Below are 19,253 nucleotides of genomic sequence, written 5' to 3'. Positions count from 1 at the left end.
CCATCTCTATCTCAAGCTCATCCTGCTCTGTTACCTACGGCTTTTCAAGTGGTAATTCCTTAGATTTGCCAGACACTCTGCTTCACTTAAATCACGTTGTCCCATGGGAATTTGTACCCACCTTGGATCTCCAAATGACCCAGAAAATTGCTTTCTTTCCTATCACAAACCAGGTCAGTGTTTCAAATCCTGACTTTCAAGGCTGCCAGGGTGAGGAGAGAGGCAAGACAGGAGTCCAAGGCCTTGGTCCAACACTCACGGAGACTCTTGTCGCAAGGAATTACGTGGATTCTGCAAACAGATAAGGAAAACCAGAAAGAGCAAACGTGGATCTGCACAACCTTGACATGGCAATCGATGCTGTAGTTTACCTCCAGGAGCAAGTAAATAGCTCCAGAGTTACGTGCTGCATAGCAAACATTGCAGTTTTATCTGCATGACAGGCAGCAATTTGTGGCAAAGGTTAAATCTCTCTGTTCACTCAAGCTTGACATATGATGGCCATACTACATTCCGTGTTCTCAGCGGGTTTGTGCATGAATGTAAGGTTAAGTGCATGTGTGCCTTTAGGATCACGACCTTCATTCAATATTGCATGGCCCAGCAGGCCCGTAATTAATCCCCAACACGTTCAAGTGACAGCTCTCACTCGTAACGTCATCCATGCAGAACAGTGAGGTACGTGTAAATTCCTACGTTCCAGCTGGGAGTCAGAGATTTTCCAGCCACTGCAGCAGGGAGGCTCCAAGGCAGGTTTCTGACAGGATGAACAGGACAATTGGTAGATTGGACTATTTTACAGATAAATTGTGTAGGGCAGGAGAATGAGGTGTGATACAGCCACTGCTCGTTCAGCTGCTGAGGATGCTGTGCTATCATTCCCTGTTACCTGACCAACATTTTCTACTCACGAAAATGTAGGTTTCAAAGGCTGCTGAAGCCTGTGAAGAAAATCCCCACCACTTTCATCCTGGACAGTTTGCAAACATGAAACTTGACCAGACTCAGCTCAGCCACTTGCTCTTCTTCCTCCTCCCAATCACTGGTTTTCAAATGTACCCAAAGGTCTGAAACCCAATAATAAACCATAACCATGGTCTGGCAATCAGATCCATGTACCCCAGGCAAGTCCTCACACCCAGGTCATGTCCTGTTTGCCTCACTCATAGAGCTGCTGTTAATACCAGTGGGTTTTTTTCCAAATTCTAGGTATTTAATCTTTTTATCTACTTGTTCTCTTACCAAAGAGGAACCTGCTCGGTCAGGTTGGATCAAGTGTTTTATCCCACAGGCAACACAACAGGCTGGGAATGTTTTACACAAGTTTATTGGGGATTAATATTCATTCACCACCAGCATAAAATATCAGATCTCTGCTATTTAAGGGCTGGAAACACGTCAAACACAGAGACAAGCATTGCTCAAGTTATGCTGTACATCAAATCTGAGTAACAGCATGACCACTGATTTGTCCTGCCTGAGGAGAGAAAAGATGAGTGTCTTACTCACTATTCCATTCCCTACAAACATACATACAGCCATTGCATTTAACCCTTTTTCTATAAAGGATCCATAAACAAGAGTCAAAAGGCACAAGGAGTAAAATGCTGCTACTTTGACCCACCTTGCTGCAGCTCTGGAGAGTTCTTCCATTCCCACTGTGTGTTAAATCATAACATATTTGAGATACCTCCAAAACATGAAATCACACCTTGTTAGCATGTGCAGCCCTTCACAGTCCCCAGTCCCATGATTTGAGCTCTGAAATGAGGGAAATTGCAGAGAAAAGAACGGCCCCTTCCACACCAGAGCCCGCTCAGACCCTTGGGACCTCCACTTCTGAAGCAGACCTGGACTTGCGCCGGCTGGTCAGGCTGCCCAGGACCGACTCCTCGCTGAAGGCCCCTTCGAAGGTCGACAGGATGGACTGGCGAAACTTCTCCTTGAAATCCGGCCCCACAAAGACGTACAGGATGGGGTTGATGCAGCTGTTGAAGAAAGCAAGGCTGGAAACCAAGGGGATCCCTATGTAAAGGGCCAATTTCATCTCATGGCTGGAAGAGTTTTTGGATATTTCCAGCAAGGAGAAGACATGATAGGGGAAATAACAAAGGAAAAATGAGACTGTGACAGCAATGATGATTCTGTAGGGCTTTGCAGAGTTGGCCAACTGCCTTCTTTTCAGCTTGACAGCGACAACGCTGTAGCAGATGAGAATCACCATGAAGGGGATGAGGAACCCACATAAGAATCGCGTGATGATCATCACTTTGTGCCGCATCCTCCACAGCTGGCGTGTTGCCTCAGACGTGTAGTCATCGGACAGCGCAAAATTATTGTAACAACTGGTGACGTTCCTGGAACTGACCACAGTGTCCCGAAAGACAAGGTACGGGGAGCTGAGCAGGAGAGCCAGGACCCACGTCCCCAGTGCGACCCTGGCTGCCAGCTCCGGGCTCCTGCGGTTGTGAGACCAGACGGGAAAGGCCACGGAAATGCAGCGGTCAATGCTGATGACCGTCAGGAGGAAGACACTGGCAAACATGTTGAGGAAGGCGATGGTGCTGTTCAGCTTGCACAGGAGCTTCCCAAACGGCCAGTGGAAGCCCAGGGCAGTGTAGGCAATGCTGAGGGGCAGGAAAAAGGTAAAGATGAAGTCAGCAATAGCCAGGTTGAGGAACCAGACGGAATTCACCGTCTTCTTCATCTTGAAGCCTGCAATCCAGATGACGAGGCCGTTCCCTGTCACCCCCAGCAAACAGGCAATGCTGTACACCACCATGGAGAGGATGTGCATGGTCTTCTGGAGGCCAGAGTAGTAGTCATGGTCAGTGGCATTCTCAGGCTGCTCTGTGGGGCAGCTGGCAGAGAAGAGCGAAGGGGAAGAAGAGGTGCTGTCCATCACTAGCAAGCCAAGACCTGAAATCACAACAGCACTGTTGTCTGCAGCTCCTACGGCTCAAGAGGGGTGAAAATCTTTGCAAGCAACTGTGCATAAAATGTGTATGAAAAGCAAGATTAGATAAATTCATTTATAATTGATATAAAGTCTTTTTCTACAGCATGCGCAGCTGCACCTTGCAGAAACCACCTTGACCAGAGAAACCAGCCCCAGTTTTGCTCTTGGTGTTGGTGCTGTCAGAACACCACCTTCATCCAACTACCCACAGCAGCAACCCATCATGGGCCAGCAGCAGAACCACGGAAACCCAGATCCCCCACTTTGACAAGTCCTCTTTGGATGACCAGTAACGAATTATGACAACAAAAACTAGCTAGACTGGTAACGTTGATGTTAACAGACTATTTTTTCACCAAGCCCATTCCAGGGAGGTGAACTCTAAGTGCAGAACACCCAAGCTGTATCCAAGTGTAACCATTGTCCGTTTACCCACCCACTACCCTCTTGGTGAGCACGCCCATCTCATGTCTCCGGCTCATCCCAGCACTTGCCTTGGCAGCAGGACTCACGGTGGTGTTCCTTGGCTGCTCTGCCCACATCTGGTGGTCTCACCTCCTGGCTGACTCCCCTTCTGCTGCTCCTCTCCAGGGTGACTCACCCTGCCTCGCCCCATTTTCCCATGGCTTGGGATCACGAGGAATTTAGTAGGATCACTTATTCTCTAATCTTCTTCCTCAATTTGTGGTGTGTTGATTTAACCCCTGAAGCCCCAGAGGGTGCAAGGTTCCCTGAGGCCGGTTGGCCAAGCCCACCCACTAACTCAGACTTGGAGAATGAAGAAAACACGGCCCCTCTCCTGCCTGCACCATTCATCCCCCTGGCAGCTCTCCCTCCTGAGCATCCGGAAATACCTCCGGGTCACCGGGGCTGCCCTGCCGCGAGCGGGGACAGGGCCCGCTCTGCTCCCCACACCAGCAGCACCGTGCCCAACCTGTGCCATGGCCTGGCACACCAGCTTTCCTGGATCCAGGGTCTTGGCTGGGGGGTCTTGGGGTGCCTAGAAGTGCCCCCTGCCCGGTGCAGGGTGTGGGGGAGTCCCATCCTTTGGCCCATGGGAGGAATCGCGGGACAGTGGGAACACCGCAGGGCTGGGGGAGAAGCACTTGCGGGTGCACGGCGGGCAGGGCTGGAGCTGTGGGTGAAGGCAGAGGAGGGGTGACGGCAGAGGGGTGACAGCAGCGGGCCCCCGCCCCTCCCGGCCGGGCCAAGGTCACCCGCGCCCCGGGCGCCACGTGCGGGCCGCGCCGCCAGCCCCGCCCCGGCGCAGGCCAATGGGAGGCGGGGAGCGGGCAGAGCGCGGCGCTGATTGGTCCAGGCGCTTCCCGAGCGTATTCCCCGCCGCCGGTCCCGGGGCGCGGCGCGGCGCTGATTGGTCGCGGCGCCGAGGGGCGGGGCCCGGCCGGGCTATGGTAGCGCGCGGGCTCCCGCGCGGGAGCGGAGTCAGGATCGGGTAAGGATCGTGCGGGGCCGGGGCCCGAGCGGGGCGTACGGCGCGGGGAGGCCAGGGCCAGGGCCAGGGCTAGGGCATGGCACGGCACGGCATGGCATGGCATGGAATGGCATGGCATCCTGCTGCGGGGAACAGCGGGCAGGCAGCGCCCGTCCCCGCCGCCCGGGGCGCGTCACCGGGAGCCTCTCGGGATGTGGGAGGTGATGGAATCAGGTTACAGGGGGTGCAGAACTATGTGGGGTTGGAGCTTCGGGGAAGGGGTTCAACAGGTGAACTGCTAGGGCTGGATTGGTGTCCACTATCAGAGGGACATGATGGGGAGGGTCTCATCCTGACTGGGAATGGGAGCTCTGTCCCCCCTGAGCCAAAAGCAGTGAGTGCGAATGCTGCTGCAGACTGTACTGGGGGGATATGCAGGACCCAGACATCCTGCTCAGAGCCAGAGCACTTCCCCTCGCAGCCCTTTGCCCAGCCCAGCCTCTCTGGCAGTGAGGATTCCCACCCTGCCAGTGAGATCTGGACTTGGGCCAGAGCATGGCTGAGCATCCCTGCCCAGCAAGAGCAGCATGAATGGACTTTGGCAGCTTGGCACAAGGAAACCGTGTGGGATTGCTTAATAACCTGGTCACGGTCCTTCACCCGTCCTTGCGGGGTTAACGAGTAAAAAAGATGCATTGTTTTCTGCCAAGACAGCAGCTGGGCTGTTACTCCTTCCCCAAGAGCAGCAGTGGCATTGACTGGGCCAGAGGGCTCCTGCCAGGCCTGGGCATCACACATGCCATGGAGCCAAGCAAAGGCAGAGCTGCTGCCTGTCGGGGCCTCTCAGCTGCACAAGATGCTTCAGTCAGGGTTTGGGGCAGGACTCTGACCTGCTGGGGTTTTGCCCAAGGGAAAGAAGCCAAGAGGTTTAAGTGTGCTGGGCATCACAATGTGTGTTAAAATTGAGATCTGTGGGTAGGAGCACTTCACTGCCCTTGAAATTAAACATCAGGCACTGCTAAGATGGGCAGGGGGAGCTCAGGGAGGGGTGGCGATGGGAGAGTATCAGAAATTATCAAAGCATTGTAATTAAAAAACTGATCTTAAATCAGCAGGGGATGCCTGAGGGTTGTGTGTGTTTTCCTCACCCAACAGCCCACAGCTGTTCTCAGGGAATATGTGGGATGGCAGCAGGCAGCACACAGGGAGATGAGGAGGCACCAGCCCTGCTGCCATCCCACAGACTCCCGTCTCCCCTGGCAGGTGACTTGGACACAGCAGCAGCACCATGGCAAGCTCAACACAGGGCCTCCCCAGCGCCGAGCTCTGGGCCTCCCATAACAAGATGGTGATGGAGCCGCTCGAAACCAATGACCCGGAGGTGAGAGCCCCTTCCTGGCTCCTGCTCAGCTGCTTTGTCCATCTCCCAGCCAGCTGTGGGGATGCTGACCTCCTCAAGCCAGGGTCCAAGGCTGCTGGAACCCATCCATCCTCTGTGCCCTCTCTGTGATGGGTTGGGATCAGCTGTACCAAGAAGGGATCGCATCTCCCTTCTCCAGCACCTTTCCAGGCTCCTATCCAAGCCCTGTACCCTCTCCTATACATACCCTATGGTGAAGAATCCACGTCTCCATGCAGAGCCAGCACGGGTGAAGCCATTTCTCTCCTCTCCCAAAGGTGCACAGCATCATCAAGAAGGAGAAGCAGCGGCAGAGGCTGGGGCTGGAGTTAATCGCGTCGGAGAACTTCGCAAGCCGAGCGGTCCTGGAGGCCCTGGGATCCTGCATGAACAACAAATACTCCGAGGGTTACCCAGGACAGAGGTATGGGGCTGGGACAAGTCCCACCAAGCCAAACCCTCACAGGGTGGGAGAGGAACCCCCCATCCTGCCAGGCCTCACCTCTGGGAAGGAAGTGATGTCCTTATGCTGGCAATCAAGGTTTTCCAGGACAGGATCCGACCTTCTCAGCCTCTGTCCTTGGCCACACATGGGACACTCTCAGCAGGGTCACATCTGCTGTGGCTGCACAAACAGGGCATCAGCCCAGTTCCTCCCCAGCTTGGGTCTGTTCTGAGTAATGAATTTGGTTTTACCCTGTCCTTTACTGCAGGTACTATGGCGGGACAGAGTTTGTGGATGAGCTGGAAAGGCTGTGCCAGAAGCGAGCCCTGCAGGCCTACCAGCTCGACCCCCAGAAGTGGGGAGTCAATGTCCAGCCCTACTCAGGTATTGGAGTGCTCAGGAGAGCCAGGCCAGTTGCCCAGGCCTCTGTGTGCCCCAGCATTCATAACCAGCCCAGTGTGCTCTCTCTGCAGGGTCACCCGCAAACTTTGCGGTGTACACAGCCCTGGTGGAGCCCCACGGCAGGATCATGGGGCTGGACCTGCCCGATGGTGGCCACCTCACCCATGGGTTCATGACGGACAAGAAGAAGATCTCTGCCACCTCTGTCTTCTTCGAGTCCATGCCCTACAAGGTACAGATAGCTGCTCCAGCCAGAGCCAGGACATGGTTATCATAAGTGTTGGTGCCTCTTAAAGTTAGAAGTACCAGCGTCAGGCTGCCAACAGCCCCTCCTGCAGGATAGCACTGCAGCTGACCCTCACCACAGTGAGGTGGCTGAACCGTCCTCTTCCTCTCCCAGGTCAACCCCAAGACCGGTTACATTGACTATGACCAGCTGGAGGAGAACGCCCGGCTCTTCCACCCCAAGCTGATCATAGCAGGTAAGGATCACACCTGCACCGACCTCCCTGGTGGCACAGCCTGGGTGGGGGTGGCTCCCTGAAGCCAGCAGCACTGCTTTAAGTCCATGGATGCTGCAGAGCCAGGAAGAAACTTCCAACACAACCACCCTGGAAGGAGCTTGTGTTCTGTCCCCAGCTGGGCTGTCTGCACTGCAAGCCTCATCCTGGGGCTGTCCCAGGGTCCAGGCACATCTGCTCCTGTCCCCTCTCACCGCCTCTCTCTGCAGGTGTCAGCTGCTACTCGCGGAACCTGGACTACGCCCGCATGCGGAAGATCGCTGACAACAACGGGGCTTATCTGATGGCCGACATGGCCCACATCAGTGGGCTGGTGGCCGCTGGCGTGGTGCCCTCGCCCTTTGACCACTGCGACATCGTCTCCACCACCACCCACAAGACCCTGCGGGGCTGCAGGGCCGGCATGATCTTCTACCGAAAAGGTGCCCGACCTGGCTCTGGTGCTGGGGAAATGCTGCAAGTTAATGCTCCTTCCTGCTCTAACTGGGAAGGAGGGAGGGCAAAAAGATCCTGGGAGTGTCTGGGGAGCCTCCCTGGGCTAACCCTGGCTCACATTTGAAGAGGAGCAACCACCAACCAGCCCCGCTCTGCGCAGCCAAGGGATGAAAGCAGCTCGTGGGAGAAGGTGGTTGTGCTGCCTCGTGACCATGTCCTCCCTCTCCTGCAGGCACCCGCAGCGTGGACCCCAAGACAGGCAAGGAGACCCTCTACAACCTGGAGAGCCTCATTAACCAGGCGGTGTTCCCGGGGCTGCAGGGAGGCCCACACAACCACGCCATTGCAGGTACACAACTGGGCTGGCTGCCAGCTCCAGCATGGCAGAGGGAGCTGGTAAAGGTGTCCTGGCAGCAGCACAGGAGGCTCCAGCTGCCCTGCAGGGCTCACAGCCTTGGGACGCTGTGGCAAAAGGCAGCTGGTTGATCCAGCAGTGGTCAAGGGGTGACCAAGCCTGTCCTATCCTGTGTTTTGGCTCATGGTGATGCTGCCAGGCTGGTTAGGGGAAAGGAAGGATCAGTCCGTTCGTTAGTTTGGCTCCAGGATGGCTTCTGCTGGCAGTGCCATGCATCTCCAGCTCTGCTGGTGGGAGCCCCCCAAAACTGACCCTGGCCTGCCTCCGTCCGCAGGGATCGCCGTGGCGCTGCGTCAGGCCATGACGCCCGAGTTCAAGGCTTACCAGCAGCAGGTGGTGGCCAACTGCAAGGCGCTCTCGACTGCACTGATGGAGATGGGCTACGACATCGTCACAGGTGAGGACACGTCTTAGCAGTGGGATGGGGCTGACTCTGGGGTCTGACCAGGGCAGTGCTTCATGGACCACCACGGGCAGGGCTGTGTTGGTGCAATTCCTCAGCCCTGGTTAAATCTCAAGTCTTTTTTTTGCTGAAGTTTCCTGTAGGAGCAGCATTCCCCAGTCCCACATCCCCACCAAATCCCTCTCTTTGCAGGGGGCTCTGACAACCACCTGATCCTCGTGGATCTGCGCAGCAGAGGCACAGACGGCGGCCGGGCCGAGCGGGTGCTGGAGCTCTGCTCCATCGCCTGCAACAAGAACACGTGCCCCGGTGAGGGATCCCACAAGCCCTGCCAGCTCCTGGTCTGCTCCGGAAGCCAGGCTGAAATCCCACAGGTGGTGGTTTTGGTGCCAGGCTTGGTCACGTGTGCCTTGTGTTGGTGCAGGTGATGTCAGCGCCCTGCGCCCCAGTGGCCTCCGGTTCGGGACGCCAGCTCTCACCTCCCGCGGCTTCCGGCAGGACGATTTCTGCAAGGTGGCCCAGTACATCCACAGAGGTGAGTCGGGGGCTTGTGGGGCCAGGCCTCAGCACCAGCCTGGGCCAGGGCAGCTCCCCCGGGTGAGGAGGCACCAGCTGAGTCATGCTGGAGCCATGCCCACAGCTGGCAAGGGAGCACACCCAGAAATGAGGAATAACCAACCCTGCCTGCACATCTGGATGTGGGTGCAGACATCTGGCCACAGCTGGGACCAGCCAAACTCTCCCCACTGCAAAGGCAGCAGGCTGAAAGCCTGTCCCTCTCGCAGTTTTCTCCCCGTTGTCCTCAGGAGTTCCAACTTTGTTTCCCAGGGCAGCAAGTCCCTCAGATGGGAGGGAGGGAGGGAGCAGGGCTGTGTCCCAGGGAGCAGCAGGGCTGGGAGAGCTGTGGGATGCAGTAGTTGCGAGGGCTGACCAAGACATCTCCCATCCTGGCAGGGATCGAGCTGGCTCTGCGCGTGCAGAAGGACATGAGCCCCAAGGCCACACTGAAGGAATTCAAGGACAAACTGGAGGAGCCAAAATACTGTGGGGAGCTGAAGGCACTGAAGGAAGAGGTAGAAGCCTTCGCAGCCACGTTCCCACTCCCGGGGCTGCCTGTCCTGTAAGGGGACACAGCCATGCCTGCTTCCGGAGCCACGGGAGTACCCAGGATCGTGGCACACTCACATCCCCAGCCTGAGACCGACACCCAGTGCCTTCTCCCAGCACTTCCCTGCTGGAACTGCAGCAGCAGCTCCTCCTTTGGCTCTTACTCCCCTTTCCCCTCCCATGTGGTGCACGGGGGCCCCCTGAGTACAACCCCCATGAGGACACCCGCCCTTCACCAGTGTGTCACCACTGGGACCGAGCACCAGGTCACCCTCACCTCATGGCCAGGTGCCATCCAGTTCCTGCTGGCTGTAGAGCAGCAGATGAGATTTAGGCTGGTCTGTCCACATTCCATTGTCCCATGGCAGTGTGAGGGACAGGGGCTCCAGCTGCACAAGAGACCTCACAGTGACTAGAAGTTCCCCTGGTTTCAGCCTCAAAGATTCCCCTTCATCCTATGTGCCTTGCCACCTCCACAGGCCAAGCCTTGTCCCAAACATCCCTCCTGGGATCACCATCCCATCCTAACCAGATCCTCCAGTATTTTCTCAGACCCCTTGGCACAAAGCTTAGGTTGAACCATTTTTTAATAAGCACGGTAAAATTAAGAATTTAACCACAATGTATGACAAGAATTATAAGCTTTAAAAAATACGACCAATTTTTTTTTTTTTTTGTATTTCAAAAATATCTGAACCCAAATAAATATTTTTTTTTTAAAAGTACATTTCTCAGACTAGTCATTTGGTGTTAACATCTGTTAAACTCTTGTGCAGTAACATTTACAGCACGACACTAAGACATGCTTCTTGGATTTCTCCCGGTCACACTCACCCTAACTACTGACGCAAGCATTCGGCACGCACAGGCACACACACAGAACTCAACATGCAGGAATAGGATACAGTGCTTTTAAAGTAAGGTGAGAATTCATCAGAGCCTCCTGGCAGCCCTCAGAGGCAGCTCCGAGCCCAGCCCCATCCCTGTGCCCGCGGGCGTGCCACCGGCAGGACCGGGTACCCTGCTTCTGCCTTCCAGTTAACTCCGTCTGGGGGAGCAGGGGGGGGGGGGGTTTGTGGCCCCTCCAACATCGGGGTGCAGTTTGGTACTCTGACATTGGGCTCTGGGGCAGGTGTTCTGCAGCCTGGGCAGCTCCCTGAATTCCCTCACACCCTGTGACAGGAGCCTTCTCACAGTGCTGCTACAAGCCCCGGGTCCTGCCCAGCTCCCGAAATCTGCAATGTGGGCTGTCCCCCACCACCAGACCAGGGGGCTTAGGACCCTCGTGCTCAATAAAACCCAAAGAACTGGCCTGGGAGCACGGAGCCATCAGCTCCCACCCCTGGAGTGCCTCTCCCACCCTCCCACCACGGTGAATATTGCTAGAGTACAGGCAGCTCCTCCCTGCCAAGGCAAGGCAGCTGTGGAGCTGCTCAGAAGTGATTGCTATCAGATGAAACGAAATCTGAGCACTGTTCTCTGAGAAATGAAAACTGTGTAGGGTTAAGATCACCTACAGCTATGGCTGACCCTCCTGGGGTGGGAGCTGGAAGCGGCGGGTTAGTGGAGAGCAGAGCAGGGGCTGGCACTTAGGAAGAGGAGGAGTGAGAAATGGGAGCCCTCCCTCCTGGCCGGGGGAGGCTTCTGCACTGATGAATTCTCGGTCAGGTCAAACACCTCCTCTCCCTGGCGGCGAGGAGGGAGCCGGCGTGGCCGTGCAGGAGCGGGGACATGCTGGGCTGGGAGCACTCACAGAAGCAGGAGATGGCCATGCAGGGCACCGCTGGCTCTGGCAGCTGAGAGGCTGGTGAGGATGGCACTACCACTGCCAGGAACCCACCCTGCTCCTGGTGAAAGGATGGCTCAGGCAAGACAACGACACACATGCCAGAACTCATGGCAGGAGCTATCAGTGCAAAGGTTGTGGCTTGCTGTTAGTCTGAATATCAGAAACTGGTGAGGTACCACAGCAGAGACGGGGGAAAGTCCTAAAGTGCCAATACAGGGATCTGTACTGTACAGGAGCAGAAGAACAAAGACAGAGAAATTACAGAGGAAAGAGGAATTCAGCTCCCAAACACCAGCTGTTCTCGGAATCCCCCCAGTTTCTGCCACCACAAGCAGAGAGGGCAGGTTGGGCTCCAAATACACCAAGGTGCCACAGCCTGGTGTTAACTCCCCCTTTGCAGTCCAAGTTCAGAGGTTACACTGCTGAGAGGAGGACAAGCACTTGAGGGCGTGTTTCTCCACAGCTCCCAGTTGCAGACAATCCCAGAGCTCCTGTTGGGTGATGTTTCAGCCAAGCCCCCGGGGCATCCTCCCCAGTCAGAGCTGCTTTGTGGTAGAGAGGTGAAGCAGGTCATACAGGCAGTAGTGCAAGTATTGCTCAACACGGCCTTGAATATCAGATAGTCCAGGTTGGACAGAGGGAGCAAGAAGTGAGTTATTTATCATTTTATGAGCACAGCTGAACACCACAGGTAGAGACCACTGTGACTAAGATGAGCCACCACTAATCATCTCTCCCACTCCGCGCTGGAGGAAGACGTGAGTGAGTCAGCAGGAAAAAAGTCTCTCCCTCCCTCCCTCCTTAAACCCAAACAGCACTAGGTTGTTTTTCAGCAGGAAACAAGCTCCTGTTTTGAGCACTGCTCCAGAGCAGGACGCTGGGAGCTTTCATCTGCCTGGTGTCACCTGCATTACTCATTTACTCAGATGCCTCTTCCCCCAGGGAATCTCACCTCAGCTTTAGTGTGGAAGTTTGGGTGTGCATGAATCAACCAGGGGGCACCTTGAGTCACTTCAGGAAGCAGCCAATTTGATGGACATGGAGGCCTTTCACCAGCAGACTCAGTTCACATGAGACAGGAGGGCACAGGCAGGACAGGAAAAGGCTTTGAACACGTGGCAAAGGTGAGCAGCCCCAGAGAGATCCCGCTCACCTTCAGCAAAGGCCACACCAAACTGCTTCCAACCACAACCTCAAAACACCATCACAAGCAACCCCCTACCCAGGAAATCTCTCTGGAAAGTACCACGAGGCCAACTTGGCTGAGCCACCACAGACAGCAATAACCTTAAAAACAGCCTTTCTGCCCTGTTGGTTTCTACCCCAGAGAGCCCTTTCCAGGGGAGAGAAGGAGGCGGCACGATCCTGAGGCACAGATGCTGGTGCAAAATGACAGCCTCCCCAAGGAGCCTCCCTGCCTGCAGGACATGGTTTTGGAGCAGTGCAGGTCTCACAGCAAGTCTCCGTGGGGTCTAAGCCACACTAGGGAACCCCAGGCTGTACACAGAAACTTCCCAGGCTCAGAAGGAAGATCACATTCATCTCCAAAGCTGCCTTACATTATCACCATAAACAGAAGTTTAAAAAAAACCAACAAACCAAAGAACAGATCAGCTCTTGTACGATCTCAGCTGTTCTTACCCCATAATCAGCATTAAAAAGAATTAAAACCAAGATTATCTTTCCCAGCAAGACTTTTCTTACTTAGAAGTACCTCAGGAGCTGCTACTGCCACATGACACCAGGCAGAGCAGCCCGGGCCCAGTATCACCTATGAGACTCCAGAGGGAAGCGCTGCGCCCAGGCACAAAGCTTTCGGCACTGACAGGAACGATCTGGGAATGTCACCACGTTGGTGATACATCCTTTATGGCATAGAAGCTTTGAAAAGAAAAGTTCTCAGTACCCAGGCTCAGAGAGCAGCAGTTCTGCCCCATCCAGAGCCACCCAGGAGCCCCAGGAGAGGTAGTCGAGACGTGACAATGGCTCAGCCAGGAGCAGCACGCAGTGACGCCAGCCCTGTTTTACCACAAAGCACAAACACCAACTCCCCAACAAAAAAAATAAACTAAACTATTACGGATACAACATGGAATCTAGTACATTCATCCCCAGTCTCTCCTGAGCACTCATACCTCACCAGCCAGGCAGCCTGTGGTAACACCCTGCAGTCTCACAGCATGGCTCCAGCTGAATCGCATCGTTTCCCCATCACAAAAAGCACCTAAAAATAGGGTCCTCACCCTCCTTCAGTTCCCTTCTGTCTTTAAAAAGCCAGCCCTGACCTGACACTATTTGAGGATTCCCAGTCTCACTCCAACCTGCTCAGAGGCCGCCCAGCAAATCGGACGTGACAAATGAACAAGGCACAGTGCTCTACATTCACAGCGGCTCGGGGCTTTCCAGCGTTAGGGAGTGCTTCCACCTTCCTGATTTTAACAAAACTGGGAGAAACTGGCAAACCCTTTCTGGAGAGAAGCATGTGTGCCTCTGCTGTGCTCCCACTCACCCAGGGACAACCTGTCCTGGGAAGGGCCAAGAAACTCAGGAAGTGCAGGAAGGGACACCATCCACTGTGGCTGCAACAGACCCATGAGCTGCCGCCCTGGCAGGGTGCTCTGAGCTACACTCACAGGACAGACACAACAGTGGATAAAAAACTTGACATGGCCTTTACACCTCTGGTCACAGCCCTGGCTCTATGGAAGGGACAGACAGTGCTCAGGGTTCTGGCAGAAGCGTGCAGAGCACTGTGCTGTTTGGGGGGCTGCACACTAGTCAGTATTGATCCCCAAGACAGCCCACCTCCCTCCATGCCATAACCCCCCTGGGATGCTGCCATGATCCACTTTAAAAGTTAACAGTGCCCCTTCTGACATTTACAGAGTGCCCGATGGTTTATGTGATGGAACATCTACGCTTTTGGCTACAGGGGACACCCAGAAATCCGCTCCCGCAGACCTGGATTCCTGCGGAGCAGAGACACAAACACCTGGGCCCCTTCCCGATGGGTGAGAGCTACTGCAGACAGCGGCAATGTCAAGCACGGATGAGCTCTGTCAGACTCTGAGCACGCGGGCACACAGCCTGTGCAAGGCTAGATCTTGTACAAAAAGCTGGGAACATAGTCAAATCTGAGCAGGGGGTTCCCCCCCTGCCCCGGTTCCTGAATGTAGTGCAGCTTCAGCAGCTCAGCCAAGTACTGCACGATTTTGATATCTTCATTGGCAAGGCCCAGTTGGAGCTTTAGGAAGTTAATCCTGCGATTCACAACGGATTCCTCCGGTTCCCTTTCGCTGATGGGAAGGTGCAAATGATGGCAGAAGGTGAAGAGGAAGGCTTTAGAACACAGCTGGGTGAGGATACTTTGGACGTGCATGTAGTAGGTGCTGCCGCGCTTGATCTGCGTGCGGTGGTCAGCCAGCCGGGCCACCACGGTGCCCTTGTAGAGGGGGCAGCGCAGGGTCTTGCTGTCGGCGTCCAGGATGCTCAGGTAGCGGCTGTACCGGCTCAGGGCGTGCAGCACGTTCACCCCAGCAGGGGACACTGTCCTGGAACAGCAAGAGAGAGGTCACGGCTGGAGGGGAGCCAATAGTTAAGCAGCAGGGTGTGTCTGTGCCCTCTATCGCGTGTATTTTCCCTCTAGCTGATGAGCTGGTGCAAGACCTCTGTGGGTGAATAAAGCCTTCCATGGAAGAGAGGGGACAAATAGGCTCTCCAGCCTGCCAGATCCCAAAGAAACCTCGATTTCCTGGATCCCCACATGCCCTGATCAGTACTGTGCCTGCTACAGCATAAACCACCACACTTCAGGTCAGCTTTCTCCTTCAGGGACATGGAGAGGGAGTGATAGGACACCTCTGGTGAGCAGACACATCATGCAGCAGCTGGAAGCTTCTCGATGTGACTCAGAAACCCAAAGCAGTCCCCCCTTTCCAAGAGCTCCATAATTGCTTTGGGAGGGAGCTGCTCTGAGTGATGCAGAACCTTCTGCATTTCCTGAAAGGGAGAACCATCCTTAACCCACAACATTCCCTGGCTATTTGTCATTCAGGTGCACTCAGGTGCAAACCCACAGCAGATACAATTACCTACCAAGCTTAACCTAATGTTATTGAAATGCAAATTATGAGCTTACGCTTCAGCTCCTCCATTCTTTGTGGTGACAGCTGCTGGGCTGAGATATGGCTCCCAGCCTCAAACTGGGAGCTCCAACTGGTGTAGGGGCTGTCCCTGTGCCCAGGCAGCACCTGGCCTTAGGAGACACAGGATCCTTACTAGAATAAATAGTTTAGCATCTAAGTCCCTTCCCAGAGCCCTCATACAAATGGTTTGTGGAGAGCACCCACATTAAACTCAACACTTAATTAACATTCCACGGAGGAGAGCTGAAATGACTGACACATGTTACAGACAGTTCTTAAATAAAGTTTTCTGTTTATAAAAATTGCATCTAACCGCAAACATTGAGCAATGAGTACACACTTGGGGCTTTTAAAAACCTCACTGACAAATAGAGAGCTTGTGAGCAGCTGTTAGCAGAGCTGTCATCCTGCCTCACGAGCATAGGAATGAGAGCAAACTCACAGTTTTGGGTAATTTCACCATCCACATCCCCCAGCAATACAATACTTTGCAGCTCAGAAAGCAGGTTTCTGTGTTTTAATTTTCCTGCTGTTTACAAGCACTCCTGCAGGAGCTATTCTGACTCATGTTTTCCACGCTGGTGACAGCAATGGCCATTCCCTGCCATACCTGCACCCAAAGCACAGAACACATCCTGGAACACACAAAAAAATCCTGTTCATAACATCAACAAGGGCAGGGCCCTTGAGCTGAGCAAACACTCTTTGCTAATATGAGCTGTGAAACCACAGTTCAGGACTGGGTGTTGGGAAGGGGCACTTGTTTTTGGGACAGTCCAAACCCTAAGCAGAGGTTTCCTACAATCCCAACACTGCACCTGCACAGCTCCAGGGGCCTTTCTTCCTCACCAGCACAGCCCGAGGTGCTGCACTCCAATTCTGACATACAGATATCATCACCTCTTCAACAGGCTCCACAAGGAAAAACCCTCCCCCCAGCACAGCACCATTGACCCTAAAATTCCAGAAATGTGAGAAGAGTTCCAGTAGGAGATGGCAAAGCAGAGCACACAGACTCCACAAACACTTGTATCACATCATCCAGGAACACAGTGGGACTCTGGTGTTTGTTCTCTGCTTTGCCAGGCAAAGACCTAAACCAGAAGGAAACCTCCTGGCCAAGGAACTCACCTAAGGCAGGCAGCAAGTGCCCAGCAGATGTTTTAAACATTAACTCTCAAGTGAGGCTGGATGCAGAGATGCAAATCTACCCCTTTTCCAAAATAAATCCCACCAGCAGAAATCCGTGGTAGCTGTGCCAGTAATTAAGAGACCTCCCCTGCACACCCATTGCCCTCTGAGATGAACTTCTTACCACACACCTCGACCCTATTAAAGCAAACAGATCCTGGGATTTACCTCTGGAGTCCGATCAACTTCCACTTCTGGAAATCCACCAAGTGCAGAGGGGAAGTAACCCAGTGCTTCACGGGCTTGGCATACACACCGCAGTTGGGCACGAAGATGGAGAGCGCCGTCACTAGCTTCTTGACCATGGCCTCGTCCTCCCCCAGCACCACCAGGGTCCTCCCGCTGAGCAGGGAGTAGATGGCGGGGTGGGCGAAGGGGTACTGGCGGATGAACCGCAGCGCGTTCTGCCCAGCCCTCTTTCTGTGCCTTTCCCCGGTGGCACAGGCCAGATAGGCGGGAGAGGGGGTCCTGTCGGAGCACGTGGAGGCGGCGCTGCTGATGTAGCTCATGGAGTCTGAGCACTCGTCCAGGCTGCTCTTACTGACCTCCCTGCTGCCTGTCAGGTAGTGTGAGTCGAGCTCATAGGGCAGGAGCCCCCCCGAGAGGCCATCGTGGGAGGGGAAGCCCCCACGCAGCCCCTGCTCGGCCGCCCGGTACGGCTGCGGGGGGATCCGCACCACCCCGTCCTCCTCGCACGGCTTCTGCCCCAGCTCAGGCAGGGGCTCCAGGAAGTTGGGACTCTCCTTCCCGATACAACAGGCAGCATCCACCTGCACTAAGCTTTCCTGCTTTGAGACGTCATCCTGCCCATCGTCGACATCCGGGTTCAGTCTCGGGGTGAAGCGAAGGCCTCCCTCGTCGTCATCCACGTAGGGCTCCTCGTTAATGGCACTTGGGTAGCTCGCTTTGAAATCCTCTGGGATGAGGGACTCGGAGGGACACGTGCTGAGCACCTCGATGCTGTCCTCGCTGACTGTGCGCCGGCTGCCCACCTTGCTCCGGCCCGCCTGGGGGCTGGGAATGACGGGCAGGCTGGCCTGGCTCTCTGATTTTGTCAGCCCAGATCCCGACTTCTCCGTTCCCAGCACCTCGATGCTCTCCCCGCTACTGATGCTGCCTTTGATATCTGCATCCAGATAGTCCAGGTTCTCCTGATGCTCAGACATCACGGACTCAGACATTTTGGGTTCTTCAGAGTCCTCCATTTCCTGCTCCATCTTGATGGGCACACACTCCACACTGGACTTGTAGGAGCCCAGGCTGATGACCACTTTAGGAGCAAGGGACTCTTCTGAACACTTTTCATCTATGGCATCCTGGCTGAGCCCCTGGCAGCCTCTGTACTGTTTTTCAGGAGGTTTTTCATCTAGGAAAGACACATCCTCAAAGAGGAAGTTGGTGACACTCTGCTGCTTTAGGAGAGCCCGGCTGATCTGCTCTGTCAGGAGGTAACACACATCACCTCGAAAAGTCCTCTCGATATGGTGCAACTGGTCAAGGGTCTGGGTGAAAAAATAAACATCACAGAGTTCCTTCAGTGTCTTCAGCTTCTTGTCAAAGCACTTGGCAGACTTGGCTTTGATGAGCTTGGGGGTGTAGGATGGCATGTGGGTGTAAAGGTGAGTTTCACCAGGCTCAGCAGGATCAGAGGCAGTTGGGTCCTGAGCGCCGTCCACGTCAGCCTGGTCCAGGGCACACTCTGGCTCATAGGGGTGAAATTCAGACTCCTTCAGCTTCCTGTAGGGATATGACCGGATTTGCCTCAGCAGGTCTTGATGCTCGATGATTGACTTTTCTACGCTGGCCAGCTCGTTGGCCTTCTCAATGGCCTGGGTTGTGTAATACCCCTTGTCGTTGGCTTTCTTCTGTTGCTCAGTCTCGTTGTGCAGGACAGTCCTGGTGTAGTCAAGATCTTTCAGTTTCTTTTCCAGTTCGTTGGCAAAAGCTTTCCGGTTCCCCGTCTTCAGGCATTCAGAGGCTTTGGAGAACTCGGCAGAGAGTTCCTGAAACTGCTGCATGATTTTGTGCTCGTCAGCAGAAATATAGGCCATGCAGAAGGGCCTCACAAAGCCCCTGGCTTCCAGGTCATACAGGGTCAAGTGGTGCACGTAGGCAAACGCCCCTTCCTTGGAGTCTCCCAGCACCACCTTGGAATCCTCCACAAAGTTCAGCTTCGGGTAGGCAGAGCCGGGAGGGTGCCCCACAAAGGATGCCTGGTAATCCACAGACATGATCCGCAGGGAAAAATAATTGAGATCGAAGGTGCCCGACACTTTGGCGTCATCGGGGATGGTCAGGAGGGGCTGGGGCCCCACTTGCTCCGAGAACTCGGAGATGAGGATGAAGTCCCGGGTGAACTTGGAGCCGGCGACCTTGGCCCAGGGGTTGGCGCCCTGGCCGGCGAAAGGGAACAGCGGCACCGAGTACTCCTCGGGCAGGGGCGGCTCGCGGTACAGATCATCCTCCAGCTCCTCCTCCCTGGTGAAGGCCACCACGTCAGGGGCGCTGATCATATTTCCCGCAGGACGGGACCGACATGGAGCAGCGACGCGCCCCCGGTCCCCCCGCCACCGCCGGGCCCCGCGGGAGGCACCGGAGCAGCCCCGGCCC

General features: G+C 55.0%; 3 protein-coding genes across 6 annotated transcripts; 1 reads left to right on the top strand and 2 right to left on the bottom strand.

The window, feature by feature from the left end:
* Positions 1-1,311: 1,311 nt before the first annotated feature.
* Positions 1,312-6,056, bottom strand: LOC104684772 (chemokine-like receptor 1). Of its 3 annotated transcripts, XR_002043884.2 has the most exons (3): positions 3,454-4,111; positions 1,625-2,919; positions 1,312-1,477 (listed from the first exon to the last, which is right to left on the bottom strand). XR_002043884.2 is itself a non-coding variant. In XM_010392316.2 (2 exons), the coding sequence occupies exon 2, from the start codon at positions 2,900-2,902 to the stop codon at positions 1,817-1,819; it is 1,086 nt and encodes a 361-aa protein (XP_010390618.1). In that variant the 5' UTR covers positions 2,903-2,919; positions 5,999-6,056; the 3' UTR covers positions 1,312-1,816. The 3 variants fall into 3 exon arrangements, 2 of the variants coding, with proteins under 2 accessions (XP_010390618.1, XP_019137149.1); XM_010392316.2 differs by lacking the exon at positions 3,454-4,111 and adding an exon at positions 5,999-6,056 and having other exon boundaries at positions 1,312-2,919; XM_019281604.2 differs by having other exon boundaries at positions 1,312-2,919.
* Positions 4,389-10,177, top strand: SHMT1 (serine hydroxymethyltransferase 1). Of its 2 annotated transcripts, none has more exons than XM_039559988.1 (12): positions 4,389-4,412; positions 5,655-5,772; positions 6,069-6,214; positions 6,504-6,619; positions 6,709-6,869; positions 7,038-7,119; positions 7,368-7,580; positions 7,826-7,942; positions 8,283-8,405; positions 8,604-8,720; positions 8,836-8,946; positions 9,366-10,177. In XM_039559988.1, exons 2-12 carry the CDS (start codon positions 5,680-5,682, stop codon positions 9,533-9,535), a joined length of 1,449 nt encoding a protein of 482 aa, XP_039415922.1. In that variant the 5' UTR covers positions 4,389-4,412; positions 5,655-5,679; the 3' UTR covers positions 9,536-10,177. The 2 variants fall into 2 exon arrangements, with proteins under 2 accessions (XP_039415922.1, XP_010390617.1); XM_010392315.4 differs by lacking the exon at positions 4,389-4,412 and adding an exon at positions 4,531-4,612.
* Positions 10,088-19,253, bottom strand: SMCR8 (SMCR8-C9orf72 complex subunit). Its single transcript, XM_010392314.3, has 2 exons — positions 16,812-19,253; positions 10,088-14,858 (listed from the first exon to the last, which is right to left on the bottom strand). Exons 1-2 carry the CDS (start codon positions 19,154-19,156, stop codon positions 14,405-14,407), a joined length of 2,799 nt encoding a protein of 932 aa, XP_010390616.2. The 5' UTR covers positions 19,157-19,253; the 3' UTR covers positions 10,088-14,404.

Source organism: Corvus cornix, chromosome 14, assembly GCF_000738735.6.
Source record: "Corvus cornix cornix isolate S_Up_H32 chromosome 14, ASM73873v5, whole genome shotgun sequence".
Taxonomy (NCBI): Eukaryota; Metazoa; Chordata; class Aves; order Passeriformes; family Corvidae; genus Corvus; species Corvus cornix.
This window is presented reverse-complemented; position numbering and strand designations above follow the sequence as displayed.